The sequence below is a fragment of the Pan troglodytes genome, chromosome 7 (assembly GCF_028858775.2).
Source record: "Pan troglodytes isolate AG18354 chromosome 7, NHGRI_mPanTro3-v2.0_pri, whole genome shotgun sequence".
NCBI classification, from domain to species: domain Eukaryota; kingdom Metazoa; phylum Chordata; class Mammalia; order Primates; family Hominidae; genus Pan; species Pan troglodytes.
The window spans coordinates 8,545,211-8,564,412 of NC_072405.2; the positions used below are offsets into that span (position 1 = coordinate 8,545,211).

A 19,202-nucleotide genomic window follows, 5' to 3' on the forward strand; every position below is an offset into this window, starting at 1 on the left:
GTGTCATGACCTGACGCCAGTGCTTGATGATCTGGCACCAGCGTGCTATGACCTGACACCAGTGCGCGATGACCTGGCACCAGTGCGTGATGACCTGACACCAGCGCGCGATGACCTGACACCAGCGCGCAATGACCTGGCACCAGTGTGTCATGACCTGACACTAGTGCGTGATGACCTGGCACCAGTGCATGATGACCTGACACCAGTGTGTGATGACCTGACACCAGTGTGCGATGACGTGGCCCCAGTGTGCGATGACCTTGCACCAATGTGCATCTGATGCTGCATTCAAAGGAGGAAGGTTGGGAAGAGGCCTGGTATATAGGACTAATGTAAACATTAAATGTGTTAGGACAATGCAAAACACTTATTAGCATTTCTGGCGTAATCGTGCATAGAAAATGTTAGCTATTGTGAGTCTATGTTTTAAAAAAAATTATTAGCTTTCTTCAGCGGCAACATTAATGTGTCACAATCCATTTTGAAATAAAGAGAATCATTGAGAGAATATGCATTTGAAACATAGACTCACAAAATACATGGATCCACCTGTGAGGGCCGTCCGGCAGCCACTGCCAGGGTGATGAGCCATGGCTCTGAGGTGATCCCTTCGTTCACATAGCAGGCACTGGTTAGAAACTGTGGACACCAGATCCAGAGGACGAGAATCCTTCTTTTATGTTTTCTCAGTCTAGAAGGCAGCTTCAATTTGAGAATGTTAAAATGCAAAATGGTGGTGTTAATCAGAAGGAACGGCTGTTGTATTGGAAGAAAATTGGTAATTGGTAGAAAGTGGTGATTGGTAGAAATGGAGGGTATGAAACCAGCAATCTCAAGGAAGCACGGAAGGAGAGCAGAAATGCAGGAAGTTTACATTTCTGCAAAGACAAAGGTGAGTCAAGTTAAGAGCCTCAGTCGGGGCTCTTGGCATCCACCTGAGGCCACACTGCTCGGGCTCCGTAGCTCGGGGCTTCGTCCCCTGCACATGACTCTGTATTAAACACGCACAGGCACGTGGACACATTCAAAGGAAGCCAGCAGTGGTCTCTTACAGAATGAGTCCACGCATCCATCAACCTGAGCCTCAAACTTGTGACCGTGTCTCAGGATGCTGTTGACATTTTGCCGCTCTTTTGAACCCATGCTTTCAGGGTGGTGACAGCCAAGGTCAGGGATCCATGTTAGTTCGCCTTCTGCTCACTGGCAGTCGACCTGGGGGATCCACAGAGGAGGGGAGGGGACAGGGCCCCTGCTGGTGCTGGTGCCGGTCCCCACATCTGCAGCAGAGCTGCCCGTCCCACTGCCCAGGTGCAGCGGGAGTCGGCGGGCATCGATGTGAAGACTGTGCTTCATACCCAGTAAAATTAGAATCAGCTCAAAACTAATTTCCTCCCTTTGCTTTCTCTCTCTCTCTCTCTCTCTCTTTCCTTTTTTTGGTCTAAGTCAGGGAGGGGAAGGTAGGTAGGAGCTGCTATATGTTATACATTTTCTTTTAAAGCAAAAATATTTAGCAGAAAGAATGACTTTAAATCTATAATGAATAAGCTTCACTTTATAAGAATTCATGGAGTCCAGTTTTTTTTCTGTGATATTCCATTTTTAAAGACTGAAGTAAATCAGAGAAAAACCGCACCAAGGGTTTACTTTGAAAAGAAAGTGTGTGCTTTAATGCCCAACTCTGGAGTCAGAATCGTCCACCTAACATCTATAGGCATTTTTATGTACCTGCTTGTGCACTGATATTTAATGTTCCTATTATCATCCAAAACAGGCAAGAAGAATAATTAATCATTTCTGTCCACATTTCTACAGCTTTTGATAAAATAAAATGAATTTTACTGCATTGTGGAAAGATTGTCAATAAAACTGGAAAGTGGTCCAGTTAGCCAGGAGTTTAAGCTAGGCCAGACCTTTCATCTGCCAAACACTCACAGGGTTCTTCCATGCTTTTAACATTTCACGAAACGGCGAGAAGGAAGACCAGAGAACATTGATTTATTTTAAGGGAGTTTGGAAGAAAACGACCATTGTGATTATAAAATGGTTTTCATTCAGCCTCCTATTATATTTGCCATTATCGCATAACCTGGACAACTTTGCATAAGTTAAAACTGAAAGTGAGCCTTGTATTTTTTCTATTATTTTTTAAATATGTAAAGTTGCCAGAGAGCCAGTAATTTTTATGAGACTCTCAGTTTTTTGGCTTAAATTCAGGAGCTGAGTTTGCTATTATGCTGTGTGAGTTACTAGTGCTTACAGCACTTTTTTAAAAATATGGAATGACCCTAATTTCACTACCTGGCCATAAAATCTCAGGTTTCAAAGGCAATTTTGTAAATAGCCTCCCCTATTACTTTTGATGAAATTCACATTCATAAATATGAATCTCAGAATATTTGCATATGGCAAAGTTACTCATCAAAAGACACAGATATTCAGTTGGAAATGTGATGCTAGCCTCTGGGTGTGGGTTGGACGGCTGTTCCCATCTCTGCCCTGCGGCGGGTGCTCAGCCTCTGGGTGTGGGTTGGACGGCTGTTCCCATCTCTGCCCTGCGGTGGGTGCTCCGCCTCTGGGTGTGGGTTGGACGGCTGTTCCCATCTCTGCCCTGCTGTGGGTGCTCAGCCTCTGGGTGTGGGTTGGACGGCTGTTCCCATCTCTACCCTGCTGCGGGTGCTCAGCCTCTGGGTGTGGGTTGGACGGTTGTTCCCATCTCTGCCCTGCTGCGGGTGCTCAGCCTCTGGGTGTGGGTTGGACGGCTGTTCCCATCTCTGCCCTGCGGTGGGTGCTCAGCCTCTGGGTGTGGGTTGGACGGCTGTTCCCATCTCTGCCCTGCGGTGGGTGCTCAGCCTCTGGGTGTGGGTTGGACGGCTGTTCCCATCTCTGCCCTGCGGTGGGTGCTCAGCCTCTGGGTGTGGGTTGGACGGCTGTTCCCATCTCTGCCCTGCGGTGGGTGCTCAGCCTCTGGGTGTGGGTTGGACGGCTGTTCCCATCTCTGCCCTGCGGTGGGTGCTCAGCCTCTGGGTGTGGGTTGGACGGCTGTTCCCATCTCTGCCCTGCGGTGGGTGCTCAGCCTCTGGGTGTGGGTTGGACGGCTGTTCCCATCTCTGGCCTGCGGTGGGTGCTCACAGAATGCCTTTTCTCCTTTCTTCTTTCCTGTAGCCAGACCTACCTGCAAGCTGCAAGCGACGTGCCTGTGGGACACAGCCTGGACCCCGCTGCGAACTACAACTCCCCGAAATTCCGCTCCCGGAACCAGAGCTACATGAGGGCCGTCAGCACCCTGAGCCAGGCCAGCTGCGTGAGCCAGGTCAGGGTCCCTTCGCCCTTTCTCCCTGGGGTCCAGTCTCCCCAGCCAGGCTGGCACGGAGGCCCCGGCCGCATAGGTGGCGATGGCGCTGCCCTCCCTGTCAGCAGCGCTTGGGCGAGGCTACAACGCAGGGGGTTCCCCTGGAATTAGCTCTGGCTGATTAAAGACTTGTGGACTTACTATTGTATTTTTGACCTGTATAACTCCGTATCATTTTTGCGTTGATTTTTTCTGAGGAAGCAATGACCGAAAGGGTGGTCATCCTGGCCTCTCTTGTTGATAAAGCACAGGCTGTCTTCCTTCTTCCCAGGCTATTTTTCTAGTAAAAGGGGGCCAGGGAAAGGCTCAGGCAGCATGGCTCTCAGCTCTGTCCTCTGAATTGTGCCTCAGAAAGTCCTGTAAGAGGAGAGGCTGGTGTCGCTCACAGAGTCCTGCCAGTCGGCCCCACTCCCAGGGCAGGACTGATTTCGGGACAGGCACAGTGGCCAGGAGAAGGGTCCCTGGGCACCGCGGGAGGGGTGGTGTTAAAGTCAGGTGCCTGAGACACGGGGGCTTTGAAAGGGAGGCCCCCCTGCTCCCCACCTGTGGTGGACGGGCCTGAGAACGCACGGTGAAAAAATCGGCAAGTGTCCTTCAGTCTAATCATCCTATATTACATGGCAAAAAAGGATCGAAAGTTTATCATTTTAATTAAGCACGTTGCTTACTCACTTAAATGACTTTGAAAACAGTGCTTGAGCTGACCTTGAGTTTCTTTATCTAACAAACATTTTCTCTTAGTGTGGAGTAGGGATTAAGAGCTTGAGCCGAGTTCACATTCTCTCTGACTTACTGTGCAGTAGGGATTAAGAGCTTGAGCCGAGCTCACATTCTCTCTGACTTACTGTGGAGTAGGGATTAAGAGCCTGACCCGACCTCACATTCTCTCTGACTTACTGTGGAGCAGGGATTAAGAGCCTGAGCCGACCTCACATTCTCTCTGACTTACTGTGGAGCAGGGAGTAAGAGCCTGAGCCCACCTCACATTCTCTCTGACTTACTGTGGAGTAGGGATTAAGAGCCTGAGCCGACCTCACATTCTCTCTGACTTACTGTGGAGCAGGGAGTAAGAGCCTGAGCCCACCTCACATTCTCTCTGACTTACTGTGGAGCAGGGATTAAGAGCTTGAGCCGACCTCACATTGTCTCTGATTTACTGTGGAGTAGGGATTAAGATCTTGAGCCGACCTCACATTCTCTCTGACTTACTGTGGAGTAGGGATTAAGAGCTTGAGCCGACCTCACATTCTCTCTGACTTACTGTGGAGGAGGGATTAAGATCTTGAGCCGACCTCACATTCTCTCTGACTTACTGTGGAGTAGGGATTAAGAGCCTGAGCCGACCTCACATTCTCTCTGACTTACTGTGGAGGAGGGATTAAGAGGTTGAGCCGAGCTCACATTCTCTCTGACTTACTGTGGTGGAGGGATTAAGAGGTTGAGCCGACCTCACATTCTCTCTGACTTACTGTGGAGCAGGGATTAAGGGCCTGAGCCGACCTCACATTCTCTCTGACTTACTGTGCAGGAGGGATTAAGAGCCTGAGCCGACCTCACATTCTCTCTGACTTACTGTGGAGCAGGAATTAAGAGCTTCAGCCGACCTCACATTCTCTCTGACTTACTGTGGAGCAGGGATTATTCTGGGCTTCTGGGCCAAGGCCTTGGCTTTCTGTGCCCTCCCATTATGCAGTTATCGGCGTGACAATGTAAGTACGCAGTCAATTTTAGATGCTATTAGGCAAAAAGTCCAGCATATGCTGAGCACTCAAAAATGATAGCCCTTATTATTACCATGATAACAATAAGTAATACTATATAATTCTGGGCACTAAAGCCCTCCTGGCTGCAGATCATGCTGTGAGCTCTTGGTAGCTTGCCTGGGGCTCAATAAGTACAAGTCTTTCTTTTGCTGCAGACTTTAAATTCCTCATGAGGTAGAGTCTATTCATTTTGCAGGTTTTTTCCTCATCGGAAGGTTGTACTCAGGACTTTTTCCACTGAACTATTAAGGTTTTTCCTATTGCACAACTCAAGAAGGATACCACCTCTTTTATCTACTCGGTTACTTCTTTCCTTCCAGAAATGGAATTAAGTTCTCATCTGCATCAGGAATTGCATTGACTCTTTTTCCCAATGACAAGGAAAGACCGTCCCTAGCCCTGCACTCAAGTCCTGGGCAAATGGGAATGGTGGGTCCTCCAGCCCCCTGCTCCCAGCCAGCCCCCTGCAAACAATAACATCAGCTGATCCTCAGCAAGTAGATAACTGTAATTATTTTAATAACTGAGGAAACATTCTATTTTAGCATAAAGTCCAAGATGATATGGGGAGACACTAATTAACTAAACAGAGTAACTGAAAGTCAGTGATACATTTTAAAAACTTTCTCCCTACACAGAGATGAGGATACAGCAGACTTTCTTCTTTTAAAGCTATCACCTTCCCTTTCAGTGGATATAACCTAGTTTACCAAAATACAGCTTTAAAAATCCGATGTAACCCAACAAAAGGTTTAAACAGAAGTGCAAAGTTATCTCATCCGAGGTGTGAACGTTCATCTCTAATACTTTTCCACAAACAACTTTCAATTAAATGGATCTCACACCTCTTTAAATGCTCTTATGGAACATTCAGAGGCTCTCTGCGACTCGTCGTCCTGTTTGGGGGTAAATGTAAGCTAAATATACTAGTTCTCTCGTCATCTTGCTTTTGATGAACCCAAGATGTTATCTACCAAAATAAGTCAGTGAAAATAACATTTTCTCACATCTTTTTCTATCTGAAAGGATTCATCATTGGAAACAATGGTTAAGCAGACAAGTTGGGTGCTTGGGGGTTTATTTAACGACCTTGAAATTTAGAATTCTAAGTCATTCCTATGCAGAGTTCTATGGCATTACTTTAAATTGAACTCAGTTTTGAATTCTCAGGAAAAAAAATAGTGTTATTCAAAATAATCCTGGAATGCTGGTAGTAGGTGAGACTGTATCACACCCAGAAACAAACGTAGTAGGTGAGAAGACTGTGTCACACCCAGAAACAAACTTCCACTAATTGATTGTCCAGCCCTAGGCCACGAGACCCGACAATTCTGGAAAGAAGGGGACAGTTCCCATGGTTGAGGGTGGGACATCTGGAATTACTAACACTTAGGGGCTCTGGAGAGACGTGAATTTGGTGACAAACCAAAGTTTGTTGAAAGTTTGCCCTTGGCCAGTCGCGGTGGCTCACGCCTGTAATCCCAGCACTTTGGGAGGCTGAGGTGGGTGGATCACGAGGTCAGGAGATCGAGACCATCCTGGCTAACATGGTGAAACCTCGTCTCTACTAAAATTACAAAAAATTAGCTGGGCATGGTAGCGGGCACCTGTGGTCCCAGCTACTCGGGAGGCCGAGGCAGGAGAATGGCGTGAATCCGGGAGGTGGAGCTTGCAGTGAGCCGAGATCACGCCACTGCACTCCAGCCTGGGCAACAGAGCGAGACTCCATCTCGAAAAAAAAAAAAGTTTGCCCTTCATGTTTAACATTCAATTTTTTCTCAAGCACAGGAAGGGAATTAAAAATCTAACTGAAGTCTTGTGAGAGGTGCTTATGTCCATGCCGTTTCCTCATTGGAACCTCAGTAGCTGCACTCTGCTTGGGTTTCCTGCAGCTCATGTCCCGAAGGTCTGGGTGGGAGGTCCGGGTGTCCCGAGGGTCTGGGCGGGAGGTCCGGGTGTCCCGAGGGTCTCGGCGGGAGGTCCGGGTGTCCCGAGGGTCTCGGCGGGAGGTCTGGGTGTCCGGAGGGTCTCGGCGGGAGGTCAGGGTGAACAGATCATTTTAATTCCCTGCTGGACCAACTTGAGATGCTGCTCAACCACTTTTTATTTGTTTTGGGGAGGAGGAGTCACCTTCATGTCTAGAACCTCACTGAAAGGCTTGTAGCTGGAAGCATAGCCGAGGGTCCTTGCTGAGATGCCAGCTTCTGTTTGTGAAATGCACGTACCAGGTTAATTGTGTCTCTTCTTTAGGAGCGAGGGCAGCTGGGCCCTGGGCCGGGCTTACAGAAGGGTGTCCACTGAGGCGTACTAGGGCCTCACACAGGTTCTGACCTTCTCACGCTGTCTACTGTACATCTTTGACAGGAATTACACAGTCTAAGACTTTTCCATAAAATTCTACATACGTGAAAACTTAGATTGGAAGAAATTTATGGTCCAGAAAAACATCCTGTTTCCAAGCCAGTGTGCATGCTTCTGAGCCCTTTGCTGGGTTCCTGAGGCCGTCCTGCCGGCTGTGTCCTGGTTGTGCCTGCCTGGGTTTGTCTGCCTCTGTCCAGTGTCAGGAATCCTCAGACCTTTCTGAAAAAGGCCACCCCGCCGGCATTGTGCCAACTCTTTCTGCAGCCTGGCATGGGTCTGTCTTCCCTGCAGGGTGGCTTCAGGCTTTGCTGCCCTTTGCTCACCCCCTGCCTCTCCAGGGTCCATGCTGAGTTAGGCTCACGAGGAAAGAGGCCGTCCTTCCAGCACGTAGGTCACCTCAGGTAAAACCGGAGAAGTCCACAGGTCTGAACTTGGAGACGGGCAACCATTGTCGTGTTGTGTCAACAACACAACTGCTAGAGGGAGAACCTGATTCTTTGACCTTGCCTTTTACTCTGCTGACAACTAAAGGAAAAGAACTAATCTGGTGTTTAAAACAGTGTATTTTTACAATGTATCTGCCAACATAATCCAGGGGGTTCAGAAAGTTGTTGGTGCTTTGAGCTGTCACACATCCCCAGGAGAAACAAGAAGAGAAATAATCTGAATGGGAGGGGGTGAGGGGAGAAAGAGAGACAGGGGAGGAAGGATGGAAGGGAGGGAGGATGGGAGAGAGGGAAAAATGAAGTGAGTATACTAATATCCTGAGCTAAGGAAGAATAAAAAAAGCCTGGAATTTAGGTAAAGTAGCACATTTCATGTGGACGAAAACACCAGTACAGCCATTTCTTTCTCATCTGGACTCAGATGTATGCTGCCGTAATGGGGATAAGGAGATGAGTTTAGAAGCCAAATTTGTGATGAGTTGCCATGGCAATGGGTAGAAGCAGACTCCATATTCTGAAAAAGAACTGAGTAGTGTATGCATTGAATGTGCTTTCCCTTATACGGCCTCAGTGCCCGGAGCCATCGTGCCATTAGTAGCTTGGAAAGGGGGGGCCGTCATGTGGGAGAGGGAAGGAAGAAATGGATTCTGAACCCTTCCTTTGTACCAGGTACTTTGCTAATCTTTTAAAAGTTCTATCTCCCTTATACTTTGTAACAACTGTCAGCCTTACCTTGAAGGTTTGCCTTGCGGTCCCCCAGAATTTCATCAACACTTGGAATTGGCTGTTTGCCTAAGTGTTTTGTAAGGGAAAACCCAATGCTGTATTTCCCAAGCTCAGCCGATGCCCATGCTGACTTCAGGTTAACTGTGCTGAACTATGAGGCAGTGAAAGGCAGCCTGGGAATGAGCGCGCTCTCATGGCTTTTCTGTAACGTGATGGTGACCCTGGAGGGCCGGGGCATGACGTGTGCTGTTGATGATTGCAGGTGAGCGAGGCGGAGATCAATGGGCAATTCGAGTCCGTGTGCGAGTCCGTCTTCAGTGAAGTTGAATCTCAGGCCATGGATGCCCTCGACCTCCCGGGATGTTTCCGAACAAGGAGTCACAGCTACCTTCGAGCCATTCAAGCCGGCTACTCCCAAGATGACGAATGTATTCCCATGATGACACCCTCCGACATCACCTCCACCATCAGGTCAACAGCAGGTAAGGGGACGCCGTTTTCAGCCTTCCAGCGGGGACTCTAGAGGCATACCTGTCTTCATTCTAGAAGGAGCGAGGAGCACACAGCACCACAGTACAATGTCCTCTCCTGACATTTAGTAACGTTTCCTAATTGCATCTGTTACACTGTCACATTCGCAAGGGTGTTTTGTCTCTTGTAGATAACCTTTCTTTTTCTTAGAATGAAATCTACTAATTAGCAAGTTCCCTTAAAATAATCAAGTGTAACTTGTGTTAAGTTTTAGAGAGGAGAAAAAAATGGAAGTGTTAACATTTGGAAGGTGATTAAGTTTTAAATACCAAAGTTTAATGGATTGCAGTGAGATTTCTGCTGATGCACGGTGATTCTCAGGCTCCCCTGTAGTGACGTCCAGCCGGTCTCTTGCTCAGTAAGCAGATCTGTAAACATGACTCACCCGCCGCTAAGCAGGTCCATCATTAATGCAGATGCACTAACTATCTCAGAGCTCCGAAGACTCAGTCTCGCAATTTCCTTTAGTTCTCATGGAAAACCATACCCACCCCTTTGAAAATTTACCGCCCAACCTAAATATCACTGCCTAATATTGTACTGCCTAATATGTTATTATTTCTATAACACGATGAATATGCATGGCCTAGAGAAACCCATAAAACACAGCAAGCAATAAAAGCTCGAGGCGCCGCACATAGAGGCTAAGGAAGGGAGCTATAAAATAACATAGTGTTGGGGCCTGAGGTGTTCTGAATACCAGAGGGCTTGGAATGCTGCAGCTGTATCTTAGAAATTTAAAGGACAGCTCCGAGGGGAAATAGAACAAAGCTATGTTCATGATGAATAGCATTAGGAACAGCAGACACATAACAGGAGAGAAGCAAAGAGAAATTCAGGCAGGAGTGTGTCATCATACCTGTGAATAGGTCTTGGTTTGTTTCAATGGTAAAGTGAACAAGAAATCCAGGAGATTGCACTTTGCAGAATTACAAATTGCGGTCGGCACTATCATTGCACTTTGTGTAGAAAGTATTTCATAGTAGAGTCTGTGGATGGAAGGGAAGGAACTGTGTTCAAACCATGTTCCATCATGTCCTCACTGCAAGAACTTAGGCTTGTTAACGTTTCTGACTCTTGGTTTCTGCGGTATTCAAGAGAAGCTGTAGCCATAGATAATTTATTTGCATAAATTTAAAGATTATTTTTCAAAGAAAGCTGTGGATCCTCGGTGTGCTTTTTATGTGGTAGATATTTCTTCAGTGCTGGCACCACTGAGCCGGGGGCTTCGGGAGAAAGGCAACAGATCCTGGCTCTCTGGCTCCCAGCAGGGCTTTCTGTACGAGGGAGGGTGGTGCCCAGGACCCACCCGAGGGAAATCCACAGGCTGACAACACATCCCCCAGGTGCAGCCACCGGGCAGCTGTGGGCACCCGCCGTAGCCTCCTGTTTTCCTCTGGTTTGGCCGGTTCTGCTCACTCCTGCCCCTTGGTGAAGTCCTGGGCCAGTTCTCATGCTCCGTCCTGATGTGAACATTGAACAAATTAGAATCAGGGAGGTAATGAGATTTACAATGATTGCACTGAAAAACAGCAATCCAAGAGATCATTACTCATACTTGCAGCAGTATTTATTTACTGTCTCTTAGGAGCAAGTAAACAATTAAGAACTTTCGTAGTCTTCAGAAATGCTTTGAAACAATCATTATGTTGTAGAAAAGGAGTTTATTGTTTTTAGGACTGTCATTATAGAGAGAATAAAAATAAAACAGATTTCACAGAGATAAGAACCAGTTCTGAGCTCAGACTAAAATTTTAATTTATATATATACAATTTTTACCATGTATATTTTGTATTCCAAAAATACACCTACCAAATAAATTACAAAAAAAAGATTCTATTCAGAGTTTCTACTGGATCTTGGCCTAGTTTTGAGTCAGAATTTCCTCTAGGTGATGCAGGGGTCTGTCCAAGTTATGTGACGTCTGAGAATCAAATGAGAAAAGAAATGAAAAGCACTAGGGGAAATACTTAGCACTGTAGGATTACAAGTTACCCTTGTGAAGAAATAAAAGTACAGATTAATCATTAACCTCTGCTGTTTCCCATTTTACTCTAAGTATTGTATATTAGTTATTTAAATCTTTAGTTACTAAATAAAATTTAGATGACATGCAATGTAGTCTATTTAGCAAGATTATGAAAAAATACCAAAGAAATGAAAACTCCCTGTCTGGGAAAACAAAATTATGGAGGAAGACTATCAACATGTATGGGATGTAAGTGCCTCGATAATTTTGATAGCTGAACTTCAAATTACATCCAAAGTTTCCTGTCCGTGAGTCAAGCGGATTTCAAAAATTTTCTACTTAAATACTTCCAACTTTTGTATTTAAATACTTGGAAATTGATATCCTAGCACTACGTTCAATAGCTGTCCTTTACTGATCCATGTATACATGTGTGTATGTGTGCGTGTGTGGTGTATGGGGAGAGAGGTTATTTTGACAGATTGATTTTCTTTTATGATTTTCTGTCTAAAACTAGCTCGTGAAAATAATTCCAAAGAGTTATTTTTGAAAACATTCCAAAGTGAGTACCTTGAAGAACGAGATTTATTTAAACACATTACTTAATGCAGGCTCAAAAGGTAAAAGTTGATGTTATTATTAGATTATTTCACCTTGTATAAATACAAATGTATAATATTCATGTAATAATAAATTAAATATTGAATATATGCATGAAAGATGTATTGAGAACTTAAAAGTACATCCTAAACCATCTGTTTTAAACGTGGACAGGTTGAGGTTCCCAGAGGACGTTGGTTGGTTTGGGGACACCCCAGTTCACCTGCTTTTTCACTCAACCTTTAAAGGCAGCTGGTGATCGAGCTGAGACAGACCCTTTTAATCTAATCACCAGGGAACTCCAGTAAGAACAGAATACCCTGTGAGGCGGTGTGACTCACGCACATAAACGTTCCTTCGTCCCACCGTTTCTCTCATTATGAAAAACACTGCATATTGATTAGTGTCCTCTCCTTAAATGAAGTGGTTTTGAAAACATCTAACTCATTTCACACATGGTTTCTTTCTCATCTGGGAAATGATTTATCGGATTGCTTTACTTGTCCAAATATGCATCTCACCCGATTTTTCTAGGGAGGGAATATTATTGATATTGTGAAGGAAAATGGTGTAAAATTAGATTATAATGATTTTTCTCTGGGCCAGAAATTTTCTCAACATATGATACAACTGATTCTAGAAGTCATTAAAACAAAGGGAAAACCTATAGAAAGCATGGCAGAGGAAACAGCCACAGACTTATTTTATTATTTGTATTTCTATAGCAACTTCTCTCTCAAGGGTACATAGTAATTCCATTTCCAAGATAGATACTTGCCAACATAGAGGAGAAAAATTATCTCTCTATTTCAGTACCTTGAATATAAGAGATAGAATAACTATTTTTCAATACTATGATTTTTGTTGCTGTTTTAAAATTTTACTTCTTTGCTGACCTTCCTCAGTTTGAATAAATATGACTATGTATTTGATTCTCCCATTTTTAATCTTTTACAATAAAAGACAGTGTTTTACTTAACTTTATCTTGTCACAAAGAGTGGATTTTCAGGCGTGTGAGCCTGGGGAAATTTTCATCGTGGACTAAACTTGTTGCCTCAACCTTCTTCTGATACCAGGGCCTGGTACCGTCGAGTTACTGTGTAACTGATACGCAAGTTTGCCTGACAAGATGGTGAGAACATATTTTAAAACTTGAATTTGAAAAAGTAGAGAATTTAAAAGAAAAGAAACTGAAAATGGATGTCAGCTGGGCTGTTCATAAAACGTTTTGGCCAATAGAGTAAAGGTGATTTGAAATCACGAAATACCACAGGGCATATTCAGGTGTGTTGGGCCACACAGGCACCACTTGGTAAACCCGGCCGATGGCTGCCGAGTGCGCAGCACCCCAGGTTGGAGGGAGGAGGTGCACCCCAGAGGAGGAATACCCGTCTGGCCACCGGCTGGCTCCGCGGGCAGGATGTCTCTGCAGACGTGCTTGCTCGGGGACCAGGTGTGCAGTGTGCAGCCTTTCCAGGTCCACATACCTCTGACCGGGCCCTTCACCCTCCTCTCCTCCTTCCCCAGAGGGCTGGCAAAGAGGCCCTGCAGCCAGCTTCCCTGCGGAGTTAAAATAAAACACACTGTATGGGGAAAGGCTTTGGGAAGGACATTTAGCTCTTTACTGGAAAAATGAGCAGCTGGAGGTTCTGTGAGCCACAAAATCTGAAAACCAGAAGATTCCTCCAAACACGTCTTCTCCTTGGATCTGTCACTCTGACACAAGGGCTTTACAAATAGGCTCAGAAACTGTTGCGCGGGGCTCTCAGATGCATAGCCTCAGGTCATAGCTTTCCATAAGTCAACAGCTATGCACTGCGAGGACCAGCCTGCACACCCCACAAAGGCGACAAAAAGCTGCATTTCAGTAAACAAATGACCAGAGGCAATGAATGAAAAAAGTCACACATGATCACTTTCCGTTTTAGAAATGTAAAAAATGAACTAGAATAAAGAACAATCATCTTATATGCCAATTGAAGATTCTAAAGAAAAGATCAAATTACATTTATGTCGTAAGCATTTATTAACTGTTTGCTGTGTGCCGGCCGCTGCGCTAGGTGCTCTGAATCCAGAAGCACTGAAGTCCTGAGCATTGGCCCCAAAGGCCTAAAGTCTGGAAACAGTTGCAGTTGAAGAGCTCGTCAGCCATGGCACACCTGCTGGGTGCTGTGAGATGTGTGTGGATGGCTCTGGAAACCCAGGGGAAAGCCAGCACTGCAGCAGCGTCCGGGAGGCCTTCCGCCTGCAGGAAGAGTTGAGAGGCTTCAGGACTGGGCAGGAGAAACCCAGGTAGAGGGAGGTGCCAGCCTGAAGTAATGACAAACATCCTGAAAACCGCTGGGCACCTCAGCCCTGGGATTCGCAGGGCACCCGGCCTGGAGGGAGAGGCTGGAAGGCAGGACGGATGGAGGACATGAGCTCAGAGGGACATCCATGCTGCACCTGTAGTACTTGCACCTGCAGAATTTGGAGGTCACTGGAGGACTCTAAGCAGGAGAGGGGGCTGAGATTCGGAGATCACTGGAGGACTCTAAGCAGGAGAGGGATCTGTGGCTGAGTTGTGTTCCCTGGACTTGGTGCTGAACCCTAATCCCAGGACCTGAGAATGTGACTGCGTTTCAGACAGACCCTTCGAAGAGGTGACCAGGTAGAATGAGGTCACAGGGGGCCCAAATCCAATCTGTCCAGTGTCCTTATAAGAAGAGGAGATGAGGACACAGACATGCAGGAAGGGACCAGCCTGCGAGGACCCGGGGAGAAGACGGCATCTGCACGCCCAGGAGAGGCCTCAGTTTTCCCAGCGCCTTGGTCTGGGACTCACGGCCTCCATGACATGAATCAATGTTGCTCTGTTACGGCAGCACGGGAGGACTGACACGGGGGCCAGAGTCATGTTATAATGAAGACCCGCGGCCCGGCCGTACTGCAGAAGAGCACGGAGAAGACAGCTCCTCAAATAGCACAGGTGAGAAGGGATGAGGCCGGGCTGTGCCAGGCACAGGTGCAGGAATGGCTTTCAGAGGGAGCTCCAGGGGCTCCCGGCTGAGCTCTGGGGAGCCGTGAAGAGGCTTTTAAGAGGCCTCCTGCCCCGGCCCTGGATGAGGCCCAGAAAGCCAGCATGCAGGCAGGGAGTCTCCAGGACTTCATCCAGGAAGCTGGGTCTCCCAGGGAGTCCAGGAGGAGAGGCCGTAATGATGGCTCCATTTAGGGACAGACGCAGAGAAGGCGGCGGATGCATGCAGATCCCAGCGATGGGGCTGTGCCGTTGTCTCCTCCTGCTGAAGTAACAGGATGAAGGTGACGCTGTTGCAGCCCAGAGAGCTGGGTCATGGAGTGCGGGTAAAAGAAGCGATGGCCAGTACAACCGGGGAGCCGGGATGGATTGGAATGAAGTGCCCAACAGCCCTCTCCAGCTGCTGCCTCTCAGCAGCCGAAGCCAACAGGGCCCAGCCCACAGGTGCCGAGTAGTTCAGATGTGTTGAGCTGAGGGTCCCATGACTTGCTAACCCAACTTCAGGAAGAGGTGTGGAGGTCGAGGCTGGAGGTACGGTCCAGAGCCATGGAGCCACCCCCGAACAGGAGGGTATAGAAGGAGAAGATGCCTGAGACCAGAGCCCACAGCGACAGCATCGTGGGGAGAAGGGGCCTCCGGAAGGAGCAGTGGAAAGGTGGGAGCCAGGAGGGACGGGGAGGAGCCACGGAGGGGAGTTCAACACTGCCCCAGTTCACCGCAGTGGGAACAGAGGCTGCCCCTGGGTCTTGGCAGTGTGGACAGAGTCCTGGAAGGCTGCTGCGAGGCCTGAATTGTGCAGCCCCTCTGTGCGGAGCAGCAGGGGTCCTGTGCCACCCCCGACCCAGGGTAAGCCCAGGTTCCTGGTGTCCATAAGCCCTGCACAAATTCAGCACAGCGGAGACCCCTGTGGGTCCTCCCAGAGACGGGCCTGGACTGAGGAACCCCTGAAAGCAGGTGTGTTTGTCTCATATTTGCAGCTGTAAAAATGGTCACAAGCCCTATGGTCTACAGCAGCACAGATGTGCCGTCTCACAGTCACAGAGGTCAGAAGTCTAAAGTAGGTTCTGCGGGGCTAGCATCAAACATCAGGTCCTTCTGGAGGCTTCCGGGGAGTCCGCTCCTTGCCTCCTCAAGCTTCTGGAGTTCTCTGCCGTCCTTGGCTCCGGGCCACATGGCTCAAGCCTGGGCCTCCATTGTCCAAGCCTCCTCCTCTGACTCTGACCCCCTCCCTTCCTCATGTAAGGACCCTGGGGATAACACTGGGCCCACTGGGATGATCCAGGATCATCTCCCCATCTCAAAATCCTGAATTTAGTCACATCTGCAAAGTCCCTTTTGCCACATAAAGTACCATGGTCAGAGGTCCTGGGGACTAGGATGCGGACATTTTTGGAGGGGCGTTATTCTGTTTACCATAGTAGGTTTCGGTAAATACTGGTGGAGTGCATGAATGAATGAGGTCTTCTCTGAAACCGAGCCCAGTATAAATGGTGACATCCTTCAGGCACTGACCCAGGGGGAACCCATTTCTCTTCTAGGAGTATTACACAAATCCTTGTCGTAAGTCCAGGTTGATCCTGATGAAGAGGAGCCAAATCTGGCTCGGGCTGATGGACGCTGTGTGCAGGCTCAGAGTTCACCCTGGGAAGCCCAGGTGTGCTGCCCCGTGGGTCCTCAGTGTCAGACCTGCTGCTGAAGGGAAGCCCAGGTGTGCTGTCCCATGGGTCCTCAGTGTCAGACCTGCTGCTGACATCACGTCTCCAACCCCGTAGCACAGCGTAGTCCAAATTCCGGAAACCTGGCAACAACGATATCGTGAGGGAGTCGGTCTGAAATGTCCCAGGGAATGTGAACGTCGTCCCAGGGAATCTGAACGTCTTCCCAGCCACTCAGGATGTCTCTGATTGTCATGATCCCCATTAGAAAGTCTCAGAAACTGCCAACCACAATGGCTTCCATGAAGCCCCAAGAATCCTTCAGCAAAGCTCCATGTTGCAAACTAAAGCCCAGGGTGTGCATCACGAAGACGCCATCCCTGTGTCCCGGGTTCAGAGGCTTGTACCCGGGACTCAAGCGTGAGACCCCATTACGGGCCTGAGCACAGCACTAAGATCGTCAAATGCTAAAAACAGGCACAGGTGGAAGTCTCACTTGGCCCGCCCCCCCGCATCTAGACTTGTGTTTTACAGTAAATGATGAAATGCAGTCCAGATACCTAAAAGATGAAAACTAATCTTTGTGATTTTCATTGTCTTTGATTTATTTGAACTACATCCAAAGCCTTATGTACTTTATCCGTTGTACGCTAAGCCTATAGGATGAGTGGATGAAAGCCGGTTGGCCCTGGGGACCGGTAGGGAGAAGCCGTGGCAGAGCACAGTCTCTGCAGAGAGGAGGGAGACCCAAGCTCTCCTGGCTGTGGGGAAGGAGAAGCCCTGGGAGACACGGGTAAGGGTCGGGTGTCGGAGTTAGGACAGGAGCCCCTGGTCTGTGCTGTAGAGAAGGAGCGGAGCCCGCTCCCAGTAAGGGTTTCCAAAGGTTAAATACTTGACACCTCTGTCTAGAACAGACATGACAGATGCCTCCCGTTTTGCAGAAGGCGAGTGTGATGCAGATAAATCGTGCATCTGTGTCAGGAACTGCATATGTAAGCCAGAATTGCTCGGGTGAGAACAAATGTGTTCATAAAGATTTTCCCGAAGTGTGTAGCCTGCTCTTCCCTTCAAAACCACCGTTTTCAAGTAATTTGTGTCCTTCTCTTATAAAATCCTCCTGTCTGCGTACTTAGACTGGAATTACAACATGAATGCCGGGATGATCTCCCAGGTAATGAGATTTCAAGATGAGGCTGTCATTGAACAAGTGAACTTGTCTAGACCAATTAATCATAATAGGAATGAAACTAGAGCCACGGGTTCCTGACTCATAGTCCAGGACTCTTGCAGTTGACAACGATCTGCGTCTGTCCTATGGCTCTGTCTCTTCCCTGAAGTAGGGGTACATTTGGAGGGACATGTGTATGGGGATGGAGTCAGAAGTCCAGTGAGGACTTCCATATTGTTGTCCTAAGAGTAACAGTTATTGTAAGAAAGGATTCCTAATTGGTCATTTAACATCTTATCACCCAGAAAAGTAATGGCTGAAATAAATAATTGATGCTTGCATAAGTCAGTAGGCGAATAAATTAGTCATTTCAGGTTTTCAGATATTGTGGAGATGGAAGTACTGTTGAATCTGCCTCCCATACCCCTCTAACCCGCCGGCCCTCACCTGTGTCACCCCTCGAACCCGCCGGCCCTCACCTGTGTCACCCTCGACGCCGCCGGCCCTCACCTGTGTCACCCCTCGACCCCGCCGGCCCTCACCTGTGTCACCCCTCGAACCCGCCGGCCCTCACCTGTGTCACCCCTCGACCCCACCGGCCCTCACCTGTGTCACCCCTCGAACCCGCCGGCCCTCACCTGTGTCGCCCTTGGAACCCGCCGGCCCTCACCTGTGTCACCCCTCGAACCCGCCGGCCCTCACCTGTGTCACCCTCAAACCTGCCGGCCCTCACCTGTATCACCCTCGACCCCGCCGGCCCTCACCTGTGTCACCCTCGACCCCGCCGGCCCTCACCTGTGTCACCCTCGACCCCGCCGGCCCTCACCTGTGTCACCCTCGACCCCGCCGGCCCTCACCTGTGTCACCCTCGACCCCGCCGGCCCTCACCTGTGTCACCCCTCGAACCCGCCGGCCCTCACCTGTGTCACCCCTCGGGGCTGAAACCATTGTCAGTGCTCACCTGGGTGCCTCCTTAGCCTCCAAGGGGCCTGGCAGGACTTCCCACCCACTCTCCATCCTGCCTCCAGGACATTCTTGCTAAAAAGGCAGCCTGACCCTAACCCTGCCCGCCCGCCCAAGAGCCTTGTCTTGGCTCCGTGCAAGAGCCAGAGGAGTGAAGACTGCCGTCCTCTGTGGGGTTGCAAACCCCAGTGACCCGGCCCCACCAGACAGCCCAGCTGCACTCTCACTCCCACCCCCTCCCAGCCAGTCTTCCTGAAATTCTCGCACCTCCATGCCTCTATGGCTGCTGCTCATCGGCCTGCAATTTCTTCCTTGAGTTTATGCCTGAGTCCTAGCTGTGCTTTAAGCCCCAGCTCAGGAATCATTTCTTCAAGGAAGTGGCAGAGACGCACTCCTGATCTGATCAGCGTCTGCACGAAGCACGGCTTCTTCTCCTTCCCACTCCCTGACCAGGAGCTCCAGCCACATAGCACATTTACTGAAACAAACAAAATCTCCGTGTACATTTAAAATGTACTTATCTTTTAAAGACATAAAAACATTAGATGCCAAAATATCTAGGCCATGGTAGAGAATTATGTTTATTATTTGTATGCCATTACATTGTCTCAGGAATATATTTAAAATGTATTGACACCATGGCTTTTACT

The 19,202-nt window shown here is 48.3% G+C and overlaps 1 protein-coding gene across 27 annotated transcripts in view; it reads left to right on the top strand.

Annotated features, from left to right (window-relative positions):
* The window catches only part of DLGAP2 (DLG associated protein 2), a 1,020,080-nt gene that overhangs the window by 931,618 nt on the left and 69,260 nt on the right, over nt 1–19,202 (top strand). For all 27 annotated transcript variants that reach the window (XM_024345426.3, XM_024345427.3, XM_063816097.1 and 24 more), the window contains 2 exons: nt 3,166–3,313; nt 8,911–9,130. In XM_024345426.3, the coding sequence (XP_024201194.1) occupies nt 3,166–3,313; nt 8,911–9,130 (368 nt within the window). The remainder of the gene's footprint in view (nt 1–3,165; nt 3,314–8,910; nt 9,131–19,202) is intronic.